The sequence below is a fragment of the Gouania willdenowi genome, chromosome 24 (assembly GCF_900634775.1).
Source record: "Gouania willdenowi chromosome 24, fGouWil2.1, whole genome shotgun sequence".
In the NCBI taxonomy this organism is placed as follows: Eukaryota; Metazoa; Chordata; class Actinopteri; order Blenniiformes; family Gobiesocidae; genus Gouania; species Gouania willdenowi.
The window spans coordinates 14,852,882-14,870,383 of NC_041066.1; the positions used below are offsets into that span (position 1 = coordinate 14,852,882).

At 37.5% G+C, this 17,502-nt stretch overlaps 1 protein-coding gene across 5 annotated transcripts in view; it reads left to right on the top strand.

Moving 5' to 3' along the window:
• Positions 1–17,502, top strand: part of evlb (Enah/Vasp-like b) — a 49,576-nt gene that overhangs the window by 24,058 nt on the left and 8,016 nt on the right. For 4 of the 5 annotated variants that reach the window (XM_028439453.1, XM_028439450.1, XM_028439452.1 and 1 more), the window contains exons 2-4: positions 9,661–9,829; positions 10,799–10,976; positions 14,495–14,561. In XM_028439453.1, the coding sequence (XP_028295254.1) occupies positions 9,661–9,829; positions 10,799–10,976; positions 14,495–14,561 (414 nt within the window). Of the gene's footprint in view, positions 1–5,753; positions 5,776–9,660; positions 9,830–10,798; positions 10,977–14,494; positions 14,562–17,502 lie in introns of those variants that run through there. The other variant, XM_028439454.1, reaches the window with a different exon arrangement.

Genomic DNA, 17,502 nt, shown 5'->3' on the forward strand with positions numbered 1-17,502 from the left:
TGCCTCGAGCCTCCTCTGAAAAGTGTGTTTTCTTGTTGTTGTGCAATAAAGCCAAAGTGCAAAAAGCAAAAATATAATAATGGGCAGGATGCCAGTCTATCGCAGGGTCAAAGTCACTCATAAGTTCTCTTTGAAGGGCTTTTTAGACTCCATTAACTGAACGCACTGTTGGAATGTGGGAGAATCCATGAACTCCACACATCCAAAGTTAAAATATATAAAACATTAATTTCGTCAGCCATCTGTGTGATAAAAGTCATATTTATTATTAGGTAATGCATCCAAAACAGCTCTTTAGAAAACAGCTCACTGTAATGGAAGTTACTTTATTCAAACGTTGGGATGATTTCCCTTCTTTCTCCTGTGGGTAAATATTTATTTTAGCTCTTCATGCTCAGCGATCAAGGCATGCCAAGCCTTTGTGATTATTTCAGTGTTTCATCGAAATACTTAATGCAGAGCAAACATCAACGACAAGCCCTAGTTTCACTGTAGCAACTGGGACACACTGAAGTCTCCCAGTGGTTCCACTTCTTCCCAGGCATAGTTTGTTCAGATAGGAACAGAAATGAATGTCCGTTAAACAAAAGTGGCTCCTCATTATGCCAACTGGCCTCAGAAGCTAGATCGCCATGACCGTTTTACACAATTTATCCCATTTTCTGTGAAAGCTCAGGCTCAGCCTTATTGCTAATGTAGCTCTGCTCTGGCACGCTTATAAATCTTTAAGCTGTCAGCTGTTCTGCCTGCTTTATGCAGCTTTGATCTTTCATGCAGCCGAGGCTCACGAGCACAGAAATACACTCACGTAGCACGCACACTTATTGTGCACCGATCTCTGGCCATTTGTTTTCCCCATCCTCCTGCTCCTGTCTCCTAAACAGAAAGTGTTTTGTAAAAAAGGTTGGATGAAAGAAAAAAAAGAAACAGCTTGAGGTTGTGATTGCTCTGCTGATGAACTCTGGGGATTTGGCTCTGAGCATCTGGCTGTACGCCAATCAATCGCTCTACCTCCACCTCAGCCACAAACACATTATTCAGGTGCTACAAGGATGGAGAAGTGTTAGATTTATACTTTCATTCCTCTGAAGGAAGTTGTCGGAAGTTGTTACAACAGGGCAGAGCCATTAAAGCATTGTGCTTGTCTAAATCTGTTTAACTTAATGTCACGGTGGGTGAAGCCGGCATTACTCCGAGGAGAATTGGGTACTTGCTTTACAGATGACTCAGTTTTTGTGTCACTTGGATCCTTGTTTCCTGATGACCGAACACACTTCATCTGCTGCTGACTCACTGCGTACTGACTGCTTCAAGTGACGTCAGACATCAGGCGTGTATAAAGTGTTTGAAGCTTGGAAAAGTTGTTGAGCGTGAGGTCCCAATGTTTGCTTTGTTCTTTGGTTTCGGTGCATCACGATCGTGACGTTTAATCTGTATTAGCCTCTTGTTCCGGCTACAGTGGCATCAGTTGACCAGTTAATCCATAAAATCAGTTTATGACATTTTGATCTTGTGACAGGCCCTGCTGCCCACTGAAAGATTTTTTTTTTTAAAAAAAGAACTGGAACAGTTATTGTAATTTGTCATTAAATTTTTTTAAAGAGAAATAATCTGAGATCTAAAACCTATTAATAGGAAGTAGCGAATGTAGAAAAGGGGATTTTATAACCAATAACGATGTTGCCAGATACAGATGATCTATTCCAACCCAAAAACTAATCACTGGAGAAATGTATTTTCACTTATAGTTCCAGAGGAAAACCAGAATCTATTTGATTCCAGCAAGTTCACTTTGTATTCTTTTTTAATAATATGTTGAGGTTTCATTTATTACGACAACTTTTTTTCAGGAAATTTACTTTGATCTTATGAAATGTTTTGACTGTCAACTGCCAGTCTTCTTCAGTGACGTCTGCTGATTGCTTTGATGTTTTCTTGATTTCCACGTAATAATTCCAGCCAGTAATTTTTTTCTTCTTTTTGAATATTATGCTTCGGTTTCATTTATTTATTTATTTACTTTGATCTCCTGACATGTTTCGGCTGTCAACTGCTAGTCTTCTTCAGAGACGTCTGCTGATCGCTTTGATGTTTTCTTGACTTTTGTGTAATAATTCCATCAAGTTAATTTTGTCTTCTTTTTGAATAATAAAGTATGTCTTGCTATAGAAAAGTGGGAGGTCAAGTATCGTAGCTTTTTCTTGTATGATTTACATGGGAGCTTTAATTCCTCTTTAATTCAGAATAAAAGTAAAATCCTCTTTAAACTGACCTTGTAAACACTCAACTCCTTATGCAAATTTAATTATGAATCACACACACTGAGGTCACTCCTGTAAATTCTACGCAGCTTTCAACTTATCCTGTCTTACCATGACTGTCTGTCACCATGACTACCTGTTAACATTGTGTTGTTCTGCAAAACTGCATTTAAGACAATTTTATGAAATAATTCATTAACAGTATCATTGCAGTCCAAACAAATCCGACGTTGCACACCCTTGAACCAAGCAGCAGCCATGTTGAAAGTCTCAGGTCAATCTGAGCCTGATTCGCAGAGATATTTGAAAAACAGACAAACACACAGACACACAGACAGAGATCCCTTGCTTTATAGATAGATAGATAGATAGATAGATAGATAGATAGATAGATAGATCTCCTGACATGTCGGGAGATCAAAGTAAATTTCCTGAAAATAAGATTTGTCTGAATAAATGAAACTTTAACATATCATAATATATTTGAATTATCATCAGTGCATAATCCAAACCTTTCTGAAGAGTGAGATTTTTTTTATCATTTTAATTTGATTTTAAAGTTATTTCAGCTCTAAAAATAGCTTTAAGTTCTTTGGGTCTTGCTTTGAATTTTCAGTGCCTTAAACTTTTCACACACAACAGATGAATATCTTTTGAGATACCAATCTGTGTTTCATACACACCAACATTTGCATACAGCTCCAATTGAAGCTGATCTAACTTTGTTGTTAGCATATCTTGGCCTCGAGCATGTAAGCCTCAGAAAGTAGAACGACACAATAGCTTTGATGTAGCGATGTCTGCAGGGTGTTGTACTGTAAAAGAGGCTGCATATTGCGCTGATGGAGACGTGCACAAAACCCCCTGACAGAAAACATCACTGCTGGAGACACAACTAGGACAGACACATGCAAACGCTCTGAGCTCAGGGCTTTGACAGCAGTTCACACAGCAGTCATACGTGACAGAAGTCAACGCATTTATCCAGACTTGGGAGGAATTTTTTTTCTCATCGAGTGACCCTTGGATGAAATCAGAAAAAAACTATGGCTTTTGTTTAAACTACTGTTTTGGTTTGCATTGTTCAGATGAAGACATATTGTAGATCAATAAATTGAAGATCATTTGCTCGAAAAAAGATGTATACGGTTGAAATTGCTGCTCAAAATTTTGTTTTGATCTCCTCTGTAAATTCTTTGTTCATTGACATTGTCGGAATAGTTTCTCCCATTGCATTGTGGGATGTGGAGTCCCATAGATGGAAGCATAGAAGTGTTTTTCCTTCATTCTTACCCTGATTTATTGTGTTTGCCCCCAAAACACTTCTAAAGTGACTGCTAAATATATTTCTACGGCATCTATGATAAATAAAGACATTCACTTTGTCTTTATCCGATAAAAAAATTTGTCTCCAGCAGCTTTAAGATACCGTATTTATTTTCCAGGTTTTTTTTGCCTCAGGGCTTCTCCTGTGCATGACGTGTATGTTTCTGAACAATCTCCACAGTGTTGTGTCAGGTACCTGTTTAATCAGCTGTGCATTTTCCAATGCAAATAACTGTGAAATGCAATAAATATGTCAAGAGATATGAGGATTTGCCTGTATGGTCAACTAGAAGGGGTATCTTTGAGATGAAACAGCATCCCTTTAAACCCTGTGTGACCCCAAACCCCAGAGAAAAAATAATAATGGCTTTGCTGTGTTTGCAATGTTTTCTTTGTGGTTCTGCATTTTTAGCAGACGACAAAGGAAAGAGTGACTGCATGGCAGCAGCATGGATAAATAATTCATCTGTTCATCATCTAAGACCCTCATTAATCTGACTTTAGAGAGTCTGATCATTTGAGAGTATTTTAAGATACAAATCAGACCCTAGAGGAAGTTTAAAGGGCAACATTTGACTCTGCTCCTCTTTAAGATGAAAAAAAATCAGCTTTTTTTTAAATCATTTTGTGGGGAAACACTAAGCTTGATCCTTCATATGCTAGAGCAGACATAAACAACTGGCGGCCCAAGGGCCACATGTGGTCCTCCAAAACAAATCCCCAAAAATTGTATTTCAAGAAGTTGGAAGTAAACTCCCAAAACACACAGTTCCACAGCAAATTGCACAAAGTACACAAAAACACACATGAAATACACAAAATGACAAAGTTAGACACAACATCCACTAAAACAAACAAAATAACTACAAAAACATGGGAAAACAACACATTAGGAAGTGCTGGCGATGGTCACAACTACATGCAATAAACTAAATTTGTTTATTTAATTTAATAAACATGCATTGCTGTCGTTAAAAGATTACACTGTAGTGTGTGTGCAGAAAATGTAAAAAAAACAAAACAAAACAAAAAGGAAAAACAACAGGATAGCTCCAAAAACACACAAACTGTCAACAAAATTACACAAATGACAGGAAAATACAGAAACAACAAAAATACACAAAGTGTCCCCAAAAACGCACAAATCGACAACATCAATGCAGAAAATGACAGATGCACAAAATTACAAGAACACAAAAAATAACAAAAACACATATAATGACTAAAAACTGACAAAACAAAACCACAAATAAAGACAAAAGAAAAGAAAGAACCCCCATAGAGTTGCCCATCTCTGTGCTAAAGCTAAAATCTGGTGTGTGGATGTGCTCTGTGTTTGTGTTGCCTATGGGTGCAGTCAGCCTTGTCTGCACAGTCAATGACAAGCTGTTTAAAGTGACAAGGGAGGGGATTTAATGTGATTCTGTACTAAATAGTGACAACATGAGTATTTACGATGATAAATAGCGTATTTACAGGCAGAGGCAGGGATTTTATTAACTGACTCAGTCACTTCTCCTCTTTGAAGGAACCGTTTCTGTGGGTCTTGAGAGACGAAGATTTCAAAGCTGCTGTCAGAGATTTTTCTGTCCGTCCTTGTCATCTTGAATTTACTCTGCGCTCTGGCTAGTCGGGAATAGACCAAGGCTGATGACATTTCAAGTGTGTGTCTGAGTGTGTGCGTGCGTGAGGAGGGTGTGCTGCCAAGGTAAATCCAGAACCATTTGACTTATTCATGCCTTGAGCCGCAATTGTTAATTTTTCAACGAATGCGTCGTTCCATCTTTAGGACATGACTTCTTTATTTTACACACAAACACACACACACACAGCCATTTTGTCGTTTGTGTGTGTATGCATCCCATAGCTGTCATTCAGGGAGAACTAGTTTTCTTGTTGCTTCAGTTCCCGTCACCATCTCCTTCTCCCTGTCTCCTCTGTTTTTCCTGCTCTGGTCTCTCTCCACTCATGGATCTCATTTATTCATGCCGGTGGGGGCCTTGGTTGCCATTTTCAACTCACTGCCAGTAAATCCTTTTTAAAAATTAACACAGTCGACAAGTTAACAAAAATGAATTAAACACGTCATGACCCTGCTGGTGTTTTAAAAAGCTTCATGCAACCAAACCCAGGTTTAGATATTAATACACTCGCTGGGAGGAAGTTATTTTTACATCTGCTTTGAAAAGTGAGTACAGAAGCTTTTCTCTTGGTACAGGTTTTTAGTTCAGTAAGTGCTAGTTCTGCCTGTTTGCCCTTATCTTCTATTTTAAAAGAATTTGTATGATATAGGGCCACCATTTTTCTGTTTCAAGTTTTCCTCAATTCAACTCTTCTGCTTCAGCTTACTATAGTTTAATGTCTGTGCTGACAGTTAAATCTCATAAATAATAGTGTAAAACGGAACAGCGCGCACAAATCATGCCAAATGTTGCCATATTTGACGCGTTCATCTGTTTATCTGATCTAAACGCCTGCTAGAAAATCAACCATTCAGTTTTGTGAGGAAAATAACACAAAAATGTGTTTTATTCTCCTGAAGGTGAGGGTTTATTCCATGTGATAAAACTAATTCTGTTTGGGGAAGGGAATTTCACGATATCACGGAAAAATTGGCTTGATCTATGCACAAATATGACCATATGATTTAAGAAATCATGGCAAGTACTACTACTGAGTGTGAATGGAATTGCCGTTGTTGTTTTTCTTTTCTCAAAGCAGAATTATTTTGACTTCTAGTGTAAAATACAGTTAATATTTGTTGGAAAAAGTTGCCTAATATGCTGATGACCTATTGAGTTATAACTTGGCTAAAATCAGAATTACTTTTGTCAACTTTGTCTGTTGAGGATTGGGTCAAACTAAATTACTTCAGCTATATTTATAATTGGTATTGACATGACTTAACCTTTTTTTAACCAGTTGCGTCCCATTTGTTTTTGTCTTTCCTTCCCAATAACTTGCCCTGACTGAAGAAAAAAACATGAATTCCTTCACATTGCAATTTTGCTGTTCAACTCAAAATTCCAAAATAAAGTTAAAGTAAGAACATAAAAGTCAGAAAGTGCTTTTCCAACAAAAAATAAACTTTCCTTTTACCTTAAGGGGTGTGTGTGCGTGTGCACGTGTGCTGCCGCTGATGTCACGGCGGGTGTTTCCTGCTTGTCTCGTCGATGCTCTGCCGTTCGGTCACACCTGGGATAAAGGACAAGGCTTATGTGAAGAGCTACCCTCAACGAAAGAGTGCATGCCTTCACTGCCTTGCACTTTTGAAACTCGGAGGAGCCACTCGCATTAGTTATTCTCTGGCGCCGCCATCTTTGTTTTGGTCAGACGACGCGTATTTTTTGCGTCGACGTATTGTCCCGGCCCTATTCAATACATATCATTGCCAAAGAGTTTATGCTTTGTTAGCATTTAGCTAAACAAGTCCTGATAGATCTAATCTGACCTTCTAGGTTTCTTCATTCAGTTTGTAGCTTATCTGCTGTTCTGGGTGGATGAGTTTTCTTTGACTTTTTGGATCGATTTTTAAAGATGTTCCACCTCATTTCGTAGCTCTAAGCCTATCCGGTCTCTCTAATATTATTTAAATCACCATGACTTGGATGAATGAGACCCCACAGATGGTGAAAAATGTTCCCTCTGATTTCTCAGCTTCCCTTCTCTGACACACCTTGTTAACTTAGCCCTGGGGCCCAGTCCAATGATTTGTAGTTTGGTGAAAAGGCAAAGGCACAGATGGGACATCATGTTTGTCTCATTTGTAAAAGAGGAAAAAAAAATAAATTCTGCTTTCCTCCTCAGAGATTTATTTCACATATGCCAGTTCCTTCATTATCTCTCCTTTTTACTCTGCATTCAGTCTCTGGAACATGAAAGGTCATGACTCGTAGGACGGAAAGTGCTGTGTGTGTGTGTGCAAGACAGAGCGAGAGAGAGGGGCGGACGAGAGCTCAAGCTACTGCATTTTTGCTGTAACTAATGGTGGACGGGAATAAACAAACAAACATCAGTGGGCTGTGATAAAGAAGCGGACAGACCCAACACTGGAGGCTATACAGACAGACACACATACACACACACACACACACACATGCACAATACAGCCTCATTAAGAACACAAACAGATGCTGGAAAAGCGCTTGATTACATTTGGATTAGACTGTTAGTGTAACACAGGATTAGACGGCCGAGGCCTGACTGATGATTGTCAACTCAAATCATCTCCGTTACAACCGCAGACGGTCACAACACGGGATATTACACGACATCCATTTACCATACATAATGGATGTTCAATCTTCTTTTGTCTATCAGTGTTTTTCTGCAGAACAACACGTTGTTCATCTTCTAAACCGGCTGATCCTGCACATATTCATGAGGAAAACAAAGAAATGTAGAAACAGACGGTCAGTCGGGGACATACAACCTCGGGCTAAAAAAAATATCAGATTTTTTAAAGAAAAATTCGAGTTTCGATTCGATTTTTTATTTTTTTTATTTTTTATGCACTTAAAAATGACTGCAGACATCAGATATGTTGTCAAAAGTGCAACTTTATTGCTGTGATTGTCTTCAAGAGTTAAAATGCATAGAACAATCCCAAAATAAAAAATGTAAATGATTTTTTTTTTTAAATTATCATTATTTTTTTTAAACTAGAATTTGCATAATAAGAATCGTTTTTATCTACAAATTCGATTAATGGATTAAATCGATTTTTTGCCCAGCCCTAATTCAACCTAATTAACTTAACCCAGGACTGTGTGAGTGAACTGCAACACAAGTAATTATGCACATGCGCAGAGAGAACATGCAAACGCTACACTGTCTGTGAGACTATATCGTTCCAAAGATTAAGCTAGCAGGAAAGCTTTTCTGTTGTTGTTGTGCATGCAAGTGCTGCATAGGTTGACATTGTTGTGTGACATGTTGCGTGTTGTTTGTTGTTATTACGTGTTGTTTAAAGGCTCATTTGTTGAATGGGATTTGTGTGTATTTCACTTTTAATGAAACATTTAGATTTCTTGCATTATTTATGTGGCATCTTCTGCCTCGTGTCTTTGTAAAGAAAAATAATTGTTCATATTTAATGAGGCATTTAACCTCGCCAAGCCTCCGGCACTTTCAAAATGTCAGAAAATGTGTTTCTCCTTTCTTTTTTTAAATACGGAATCTATTGCATAATTCTTAGTAGAATCGTCAGACTTATGGGCGACCGTGGCTCAGGTGGCAGAGGGTTTTCTTCTGATCGAGAGGTTGGGGGTTCGATCCCAGTACCTGACTATGTGTCGAAGTGTCCTTGGGCAAGACACTGAGCCCTAATTTGCTCCCAGTGGTCGACTAGCGCCTTGCATGGCAGTCCTGTCCCATTGGTGTGTGAATGTGAGAGTGATTGGGTGAATGAGCTGATATGTAAAGCGCTTTGAGACTGCTTCAGTGTGGTGTTAAAGCACTATATATAAAATCAAGTCCATTTACCATTTACTTAGCCAGGGTTGGGGTTAATTATTACTGTAAACCTGTAATTGATCATATGACGTGATTGTAATTGTAATTGGGAAAAAATCTATTGCTGTTGTAATCTAAATTGAATTGTAATTGAGTCCAGATAATTAACTTTGTAATATTAATTGGCATTAAAATTCTAAAATACACATACGTAGTTAACAATTATTAAAATATGTTTCAGATATGGGGTTATTTATTTCAGCCTCAGTAATTGTGATTAATTGAATTTGAACATTAGTGATTAATTGAGAATGTATTTTATTATTGACTTACAGAGGAAACATAATCATTTTCATTGTAATTGTAATCGGTCACCGTAATCTTAATTGAGTTTGAAATGGATAATTGAAGATGTAATTGTAATTGAAAAATGTAATTGAGCCCAACCCTGGACTTGGCCACAAAAAAACCCAAACTCATTTTACATTTAACTTTTATTAAAAAGCACATTCTAAAACTATATTTAAAAATTCATCAGGAAATCTAAAGATTATCTAGAAATCAGATGTGTGGATGCGTGATGAATAACTCTTCATGTCTTTCTTTCTTCTTCCTTCAGCGAGCAGAGCATCTGTCAGGCGCGTGCCTCTGTCATGGTCTACGATGACACCAGTAAGAAGTGGGTGCCCATCAAGCCTGGACAACAAGGGTTCAGTCGCATCAACATCTACCATAACACTGCCAACAACACCTTCAGAGTGGTGGGCGTCAAACTGCAGGACCAGCAGGTAACAGACTGCTGACACAACAGCTTTACAGCTCTTCCGCAGGAGAGATAGACTTTATGGAAGAACGTTCAGGATGACTCACGCTGAGTGGGAATACCATTGATGTTGCTTTATAACCGACAGGGAAGGAGAGTTTATTAGTACACAACACAGAAGGTGAATAAAAGCAGTGATAAAGATTGTCACGCTGTGAGCAAAGAGAGCCTAAAATAGCAAACTTCTTTCAGGCCTTTAGTTTTGCTGTGACATTTAAGGTTTTTGCGTATAATGTATTCCTTGTGAGGATGTGATCAAAAATCATTGGCTGTTTTTGAAATGTCACACTAATGCAGTACTCATACTAAGTCTGCCGTCAAAATGAGTATTAGTGTGTTCACATTAGATAGCATGCAAAGATTGAGTATGCAAGAAATACCCAGGTGTATACTATATTGGGACATTTTTTAAGCATGCACGGTTGGCACACTAGTCACACTCAACCGCCCCATGATGCATTGCGAGCGGAAGGTTAAATTGTTCAGGGACAGGCTTCAAGCCAAAAATCAAACATTCCCTTTTCAAAACAAAAGCATCTCTTCTTGTCCTGTTTTTCTAACGCTTTTGTAAATAAGGCTCTTGTTTTGTAACAGGAAGTTTTGTCAGTCGCACAATCGCGGGTCTCCGAAATGTCAACAAATGTTTTCAGAACTTTCAAAGGTGGAGAATTATCAAAGATATTTAGCCTCAGTGTGCTTCAGGTTTTTGTCGTTGTAGGTGCATCTTGGGAAACTTTGAAGAATACTTCAGTGGGAACGTTCACCATGCTAATCCTTCTAATAGTATATCGTAGACAGTATACTCATTGAATTGTAGTGTTAATTTAATATCACTCTCGCTCTTGAAACGGGTTTTCCATGACAATATTTGTAAATATGTGGTATTTATCTACCTGCGTTAAATCAGTAGATGCACATCTTTCCTTTTTCCCAGGTTGTCATTAACTACTCAATAGTGAAAGGCCTCAAATACAACCAAGCCACCCCAACGTTCCACCAATGGAGAGACGCCAGGCAAGTCTACGGGTTAAACTTCGCCAGCAAAGAAGAGGCCACCACCTTCTCCAATGCCATGCTGTTCGCCCTCAACGTCCTCAGTGCTCAGGATGGAGGTCAGTGCAACACAAACACAACTCTTTTAAACTTATTTCTGAAGGAAACACTTGTAATAGCACATAACTTATGTCATAGAGAGTTAGGCTCAATCTAGGTACATTTTACATTGAGGTGAACACAATTGTATGTAACATAAATATATTTAAAGCTGCAGGAGAAGAAAATAGTTTAATAGATAAACTCATAGTGGAGTCCTCATAGATCAATAAACTAGGGATAATTTGCTTGAAAAAACATGTAAAAAGTTGAAATTGCTGCTTGAAAGTTTTTTTTTAATCTGCACCGTAAACACTCTCCCATTGATATCGTCGGAAAGGTTTCGTGCATTGCATTGTGGGATGTGGAGTCCCGCAAATGGTACATGTAGAAGTCTTTTTTTTCATTCCTACAATGATTTCATTGTGTCTGTCCCCCAAAACTCTGCCAAAGTGACTTCTCAACACATTTCTGGTGTTTTCACGGACTGAAAGCTGTGGCAAAACAATGGCAGATGTTTATTTTGGGGTTTAGAACAAAAATGGTGTCAAGAAAATCACTGTCTTCCTCTCTGGTGAATAAACACAAAAAATGAAGAAAATACACTTCAATGCATCAGTTTAGTGGACTCCACATCACATAAGGCAATGTGTGAAACTATTCAGAAAATCTCAATAAACCAAATGTTTACAGTGGAGATAAAGACCAAAATTTTCGAGCTGCAATTTCAGCCTTTTACATTTATTTTGAGCACATGATCTTTGATTGATTGATACTAAGGCTTACACTATGTGTCTTTATCTAATGAAAAATTATAAATCCACAGATAAACACAGTAATCATGTCTGACCTGCATGTGTTTTCCTTGCCTTTTAAATTGGGGTTTATTCAAGGTTTCTGTCAGCTGTCAAGTTCTCTGTGTGTACGTGAGACTGATAAATATGACCGACTCCTATAGCTCACTCTCATTACTGCAACAGCAGTGTGTCTCCCCCTGCAGTCCCCCCTCCTGCCTCTTAATTAGAGTGAGTCATTGAGAAGGCCTCCCATGGGTGCTGTGCGAGAGGGGAGATCTTTTCATTTGCTTAACAACATGGGGATGGCGAAGAAAGAGGCTCGAGTGACAAAAATAAGATCAACTGATAGAGTGATGAGTCAGTGTAGCTATAGCGTACACATGTGACTCCAATGCTTTCTAAGCTGCTGTGTGAGGTTCCAGGAGGACAAAGCTGGTGTTCATCCACTTATTTTAACCTTAATCAGCCACAAGTGCACATTAATTACACACAAACACCTCAAAAGTCACTTTTCTTTAAGACATTTTTTACGTCTTCTGTTATGTCAAAACACTTCCTGCGCAATCACCTTCAAAATGAAAGCACCCTTGATGTGACAGCCAACTGTTTGCTCCGTGCACTTAAAAAAACTCCACAAGATACATTTGTGTCAACTCCAAGAGTGCACGCCAACGTGCACATCAACGTGCACCTTTTGAAACATTAATCAGGGATGCTCGCTGCACGGCTGGTGGTGGTAGTGGTGGTGGTGTGGCTTACAAGAAGATGACAGATGATACTGTGGGAGAGTTTAGAGTAGGAGGAGATAAAGACACGCAGGTGAGGATGACACATGGAGGAAAATAGAAAGAGAGCTGATGGAGGAAGAGGAGGAGGAGGAGGAGGAGGAAGAGGAGGTGATGTGGAGCAATGGTGAGGAGAAAGTGGCTCTGTCAATGCCTCTGTGTCTGCTACAGCCGCTTTCTGTTCTGCACAATGTCATGTAGGTAACTGGGAGTGTGTGTATGTGTGTTTGTGTGTGTGTGTTTTTCATTTCGTTTCAGCTTGTGTGACACAGGAAAGCGAATGGCTGCAGTGAAGTCAATGTGTGTGTTGTTTAAAGTGCGTTAGTACTCAGTGTCTTATATCAAAATCCTTTAGAATTTATTGGTGTGAACATAAATGTGGGTGTTTTACAAATGTATTACAGAAATGGAACACAATTTATTGAAAATGTACAAAAATGTCCTGTTGTACCCACAGCATTGCTTAACAATCTAACATACATTTACGCAAGATTTGGACTATAGAACTCATGTATTAACCTTTTTAAAGCTAATAATTATCAACTCTTCCTCAGCTTTCACAACAGTTGCTTTTGGGTTCACCAAAACACACTTTACATGTGATTCAAATTGTGATTTTTAAACTGTTGTGTGGTTCATACAGTATGTACACAAAGTTATACATATTTATTCACTTTTTTTTAATTGCCAGTTGAACTGTTTTGCTAAGGAAAAGTTTTGGGAAGCTGTTTGAAGTTGCTCGAGTCATTAGAAAACACATCATTATTAAAAACGTATGATTCTTTTCCTTTTGTACATATCGGCTCACCTACTCGGAGTCGTTACTCCGTGTCTTATGTCAAAATTCTTTATAATTTATCGTTGGGAACATAAATGTGTGTGTTTTACAAATACATTACCACAGTTTACTGAAAATATACAAACATGTCCTGTTGTACATACAGCACAGCTGTCAAGTCATTCTGTAATATCACATTTAACAATCTTAACAGACGCTTCTACAAGATTTGGACTAGAGAACTGATGCAATAACCTTTTTAAAGCAATTATCAACTCTTGCAAATTGTGATTTTAAACTGTCGCGTGGTTGAAATTGTGTCATTGTGTTGTATCATATGTGACAAAGTGATACATATTTATTCACTTTTTTAGTTTTTTTAATTGCCAATTGAACACATTTGCTAAGAAAAAAAGGACTCGAGTCATGAGAAAGCGAATCATTATCAAAAAGATGTGATTCTTTTTTACTTTTGCACATATCTGCTCGCCCACTCGTTTGTTCACGTCTCCATTAATTCGTTTTCTAATCGAACTCAAGAATCTTCAGATCTCATTCACGGTGTTAAAAGGATTACACTAGTAGCGCCGTGTAGCATGTGATCCCCGTCTTTGATTACAATTCCGTTATGTGTTCCCCTGGCTAATTAGGGATTTTCAAATACTCTACGATGAAATCAAGTCGCATCTTTTTTCATGGGCAGAAGTGTTATATCACAGGCAGTGTCTAAAAGATGTCAGAGCAACAACATTAAACACGATCTTACTTTGAACATCACAAATTCATCACCAAGTGTCACCCTTGTGTCTCTTTCTCTCTGAACTTCTCTGTTTGAGCTTTTTTTTTTTACCACTGAGATGTGAAGTTTGCACACACACAGACACGCACACAGAGAGAGAGAGAGAGAGAGAGAGTCGTATTATGGATCATTTTCTGCACAGCTGAAAGAAGTCTGCTCTCCTCTCTGGAGCAAAGGATTAATATGCTTTTCATTGTACATTACTCATGGAACAAAGAGAGGACATCATAATCAGCTGATGCTTAATTCCTTGTCATTCAGTGATTCAGATGCATGACTGGCACTAATTTGAATTAACATGACAATGCTTTAAATGGATTAAAAAGGGTCAACGCCTACTGTAGCTGCCTGATTGTCTGCTTTGGCTTTGCTTCTTTAGGCCCAGCTCTGCAGCGCCACGTCCAGAATGGACCGACCTCAGATGAGATAGAAGCTCAGAGAGCCAGGTGAGGCCACGCACTATCAATCTTTGATGAGAAAAGGCTTGTAAGGCTTGTAACAACTTTATAGATAACACTCAGAGAGCTCACATCTCCACCAAGCACAAAATATCCTCTTTGCCAAGTATTGGCAGTTATCTGGATCAGTGATCCTGATGATGGTACCATGAACATTCACACTTTAAAGGCTTGTAAGAAATGTCTATCTCCATTCATAACAATATAGTAAGTCCAAGTGTACGGTTTTCGAAAACTCGCAATGAAATGTGCAATCCGGATGAGATTATTGAGGAACCAACCTGACATAACTGAGTCAATTTTCACAAAGATTATTCAATTCCAAACTGAGATATGAAATTTTGAAATTTTGCCAATATCGAGAGATTTTTAGATTTTTCAAACTGATCAAAAATCAGCATATTGATCCGGATCCCCTTCACAATTAAATGCAATTTTTCTTCTAAGGTCTGTCTTTGGTTAAAACTTTGTCAATGTTTGACCTAATCCTGCAAACAGACCTAACTAACCTTCTCGAGTGTATAGCTGTGTGTTCCTAGCATTTGATGAATTATGTTTAACATCCAGTTATTTAATTTGATGTTGGAATAATAGCTTATAATATTTACTTATGTGCCTGATGCTAAAACCAACGGGCTTAAAATTTCAGTTCAAAAACCAAAAAAGAAAGATCCAAAAAATGCCCAAAATCTACTACTTCAGACCATATCACAACTTTATTCTGATGATTATTAGGTTGTTATTGATTATATTTTGATCACTTTTACATATACAAATACAAACTAGAATAAAATGTTGTTCTATTAAATCTAATTAGAAGTCATTCTGTCTGATCAGCTGCTCGTTTTGAGGTGGGGAAGTTAGCATAAAATGTCAAAACAATCATGCTTTCAAATGTAAAATGAATCAAAACATTGAAATGACAATGTATGTGCAATGTTCATATTTGTGATGCCAAAATCCACTACTTCAGACCGTATTGTGACCTTATTTTGATGATTGTTGGGTTGTTATTGATTATATTTTTAATCACTTGTTATTTTGTATTATTTTATATTACATAATTTTATATAACGATATATTATATTGTATTTTTAATCACTTTTACATGTTTTTCAAAATATGAACTAGAATGAAATGCTTTTTTGATTAATCAGAATCAGAAATACTTTTTTTATTCCAGGGGGAAATAACTTGTATTAGAGAGGCTCGAGAAATATTACAAATAAAAAGAATAAACACTAAACAAAGAAAGAAAGAAAAACGCACACAATTAAGTAAAAGACTGTTAATTAAATAAGGATTAAATGCAAGTGCACACATTACAGTAGAAAAATGAAATAAGATAACAGTATTAATTATGCAAATATACACATGTTCAAATACTGTATAATACAGATATATACAAGAATCAAAGCTGTAAAAGTGATTAAAATATGCATATAATATAATTTTTTTTAATAAATCCATTTAGAAGTAATTCTGTCCAATTAGTTGCTTGTTTTCTGGTGTGGATGTCAGCATAAAATGTCAAAACAAATCACACTTTTACATGTAAAATGAATCAAACCAGTGACAAAACTGTGTGTGTGCATTGTTTTTATTGCGACTCCAAAACGCAAAATATTCATCTTTGTCTTTTTCCAGCATCTTGTAAATTTTATGTCATTTTATTTGATTCTTAAAGCTTAGAGCAGAGCTTATGCAGTCTTTTTCTGCATGTGTGATTATCTTTGTTTTTGGGACATTTGACTGAATAATCTCCAAACCGGTGGATGAACTGAAAGTGAACTCTGTCCAAACAGAAGAAAAGAGTGATTAGTGGCGTAAAAACAGGCCCAATGCGTACGACAACCTGTCACACAGACAGGTTATGAACTCTGACTAAGCAGATAAGCAGCCATCTGTCCAGAATGACTTGAATTCTCTTTTATCTCCTCCTTCCTGTGAAATCCTCTGTCGGCCTCACGGGAACGTCCGAGGGACACTGTCAGATGAGGACAGTCCAAATAGTTTTTCTCTGTTGTCATCATGGCAGAATGGATGATTCTAAAACAGGGGTCACCAACCTTTTTGAAACTGTGAGAGCAACGTCATAAAAGGTACTGTCTCGTCCGAAGGGCTACCAGTTTGAAAAGAGGTTCTTAAAAAGCTACATTTTCATGATTTCACTTTAGCTGGACCAGTGGTTCTCATACTTTTTTGGCTCAAGTACCCCCTTTCTCTTATTTCTGAACCCAAGTTCCCCCTTTGTCCGAGTACATTTGGCTAAGAACACAATGAAAAAACCACTATAGAGCGTAATGATGGAATAAATGACTGATTACACATTTTAAAGAATGCCATTTTGTAAATAAGTGGAATGAAACAGTGTTTCGAATAGAATAGAATAGAATAGAACTTTATTGTCTGTTCAAAAGAGCAGAAATTTGTCTTCCAACTCGGCTCATTAAAACTCATTTAGTAATGCTCTCAAGTATCCCCTGCAGTGCCATCGTGTACCCCTAGGGGTACACGTACCCCCATTTGGGAAACACTGAACTAGAGGGTAAGATAGGGCTAGCAGGCAGTTATTATGAAGGTCGGCAATGTTCACGTTTCAACATGCAACACTTTATTTCTCCTAATTTATTCAATTGTGTCATTTTCTACATTAAATAGAAAATCCCCATGTTGCTATTTTACGAGCTACTAACAAACGACTTTTAATTAATTGTAAAATTTGTAAAATGTATTTTATTTATATCATATTATTATATGTAACATACTACTGACCATACACCAAATCTGCAGCAGTTAAAAGCATTTGTCACTGTGTTTCAGTGAAAGTAAACATTTAAAGACGGTTAATTTAATACTAAAACTTGATCTCGTGTGGCAGTATTTAACTTTACGAAGCAATGAATACATCTGTCGTCTGTATTTATCT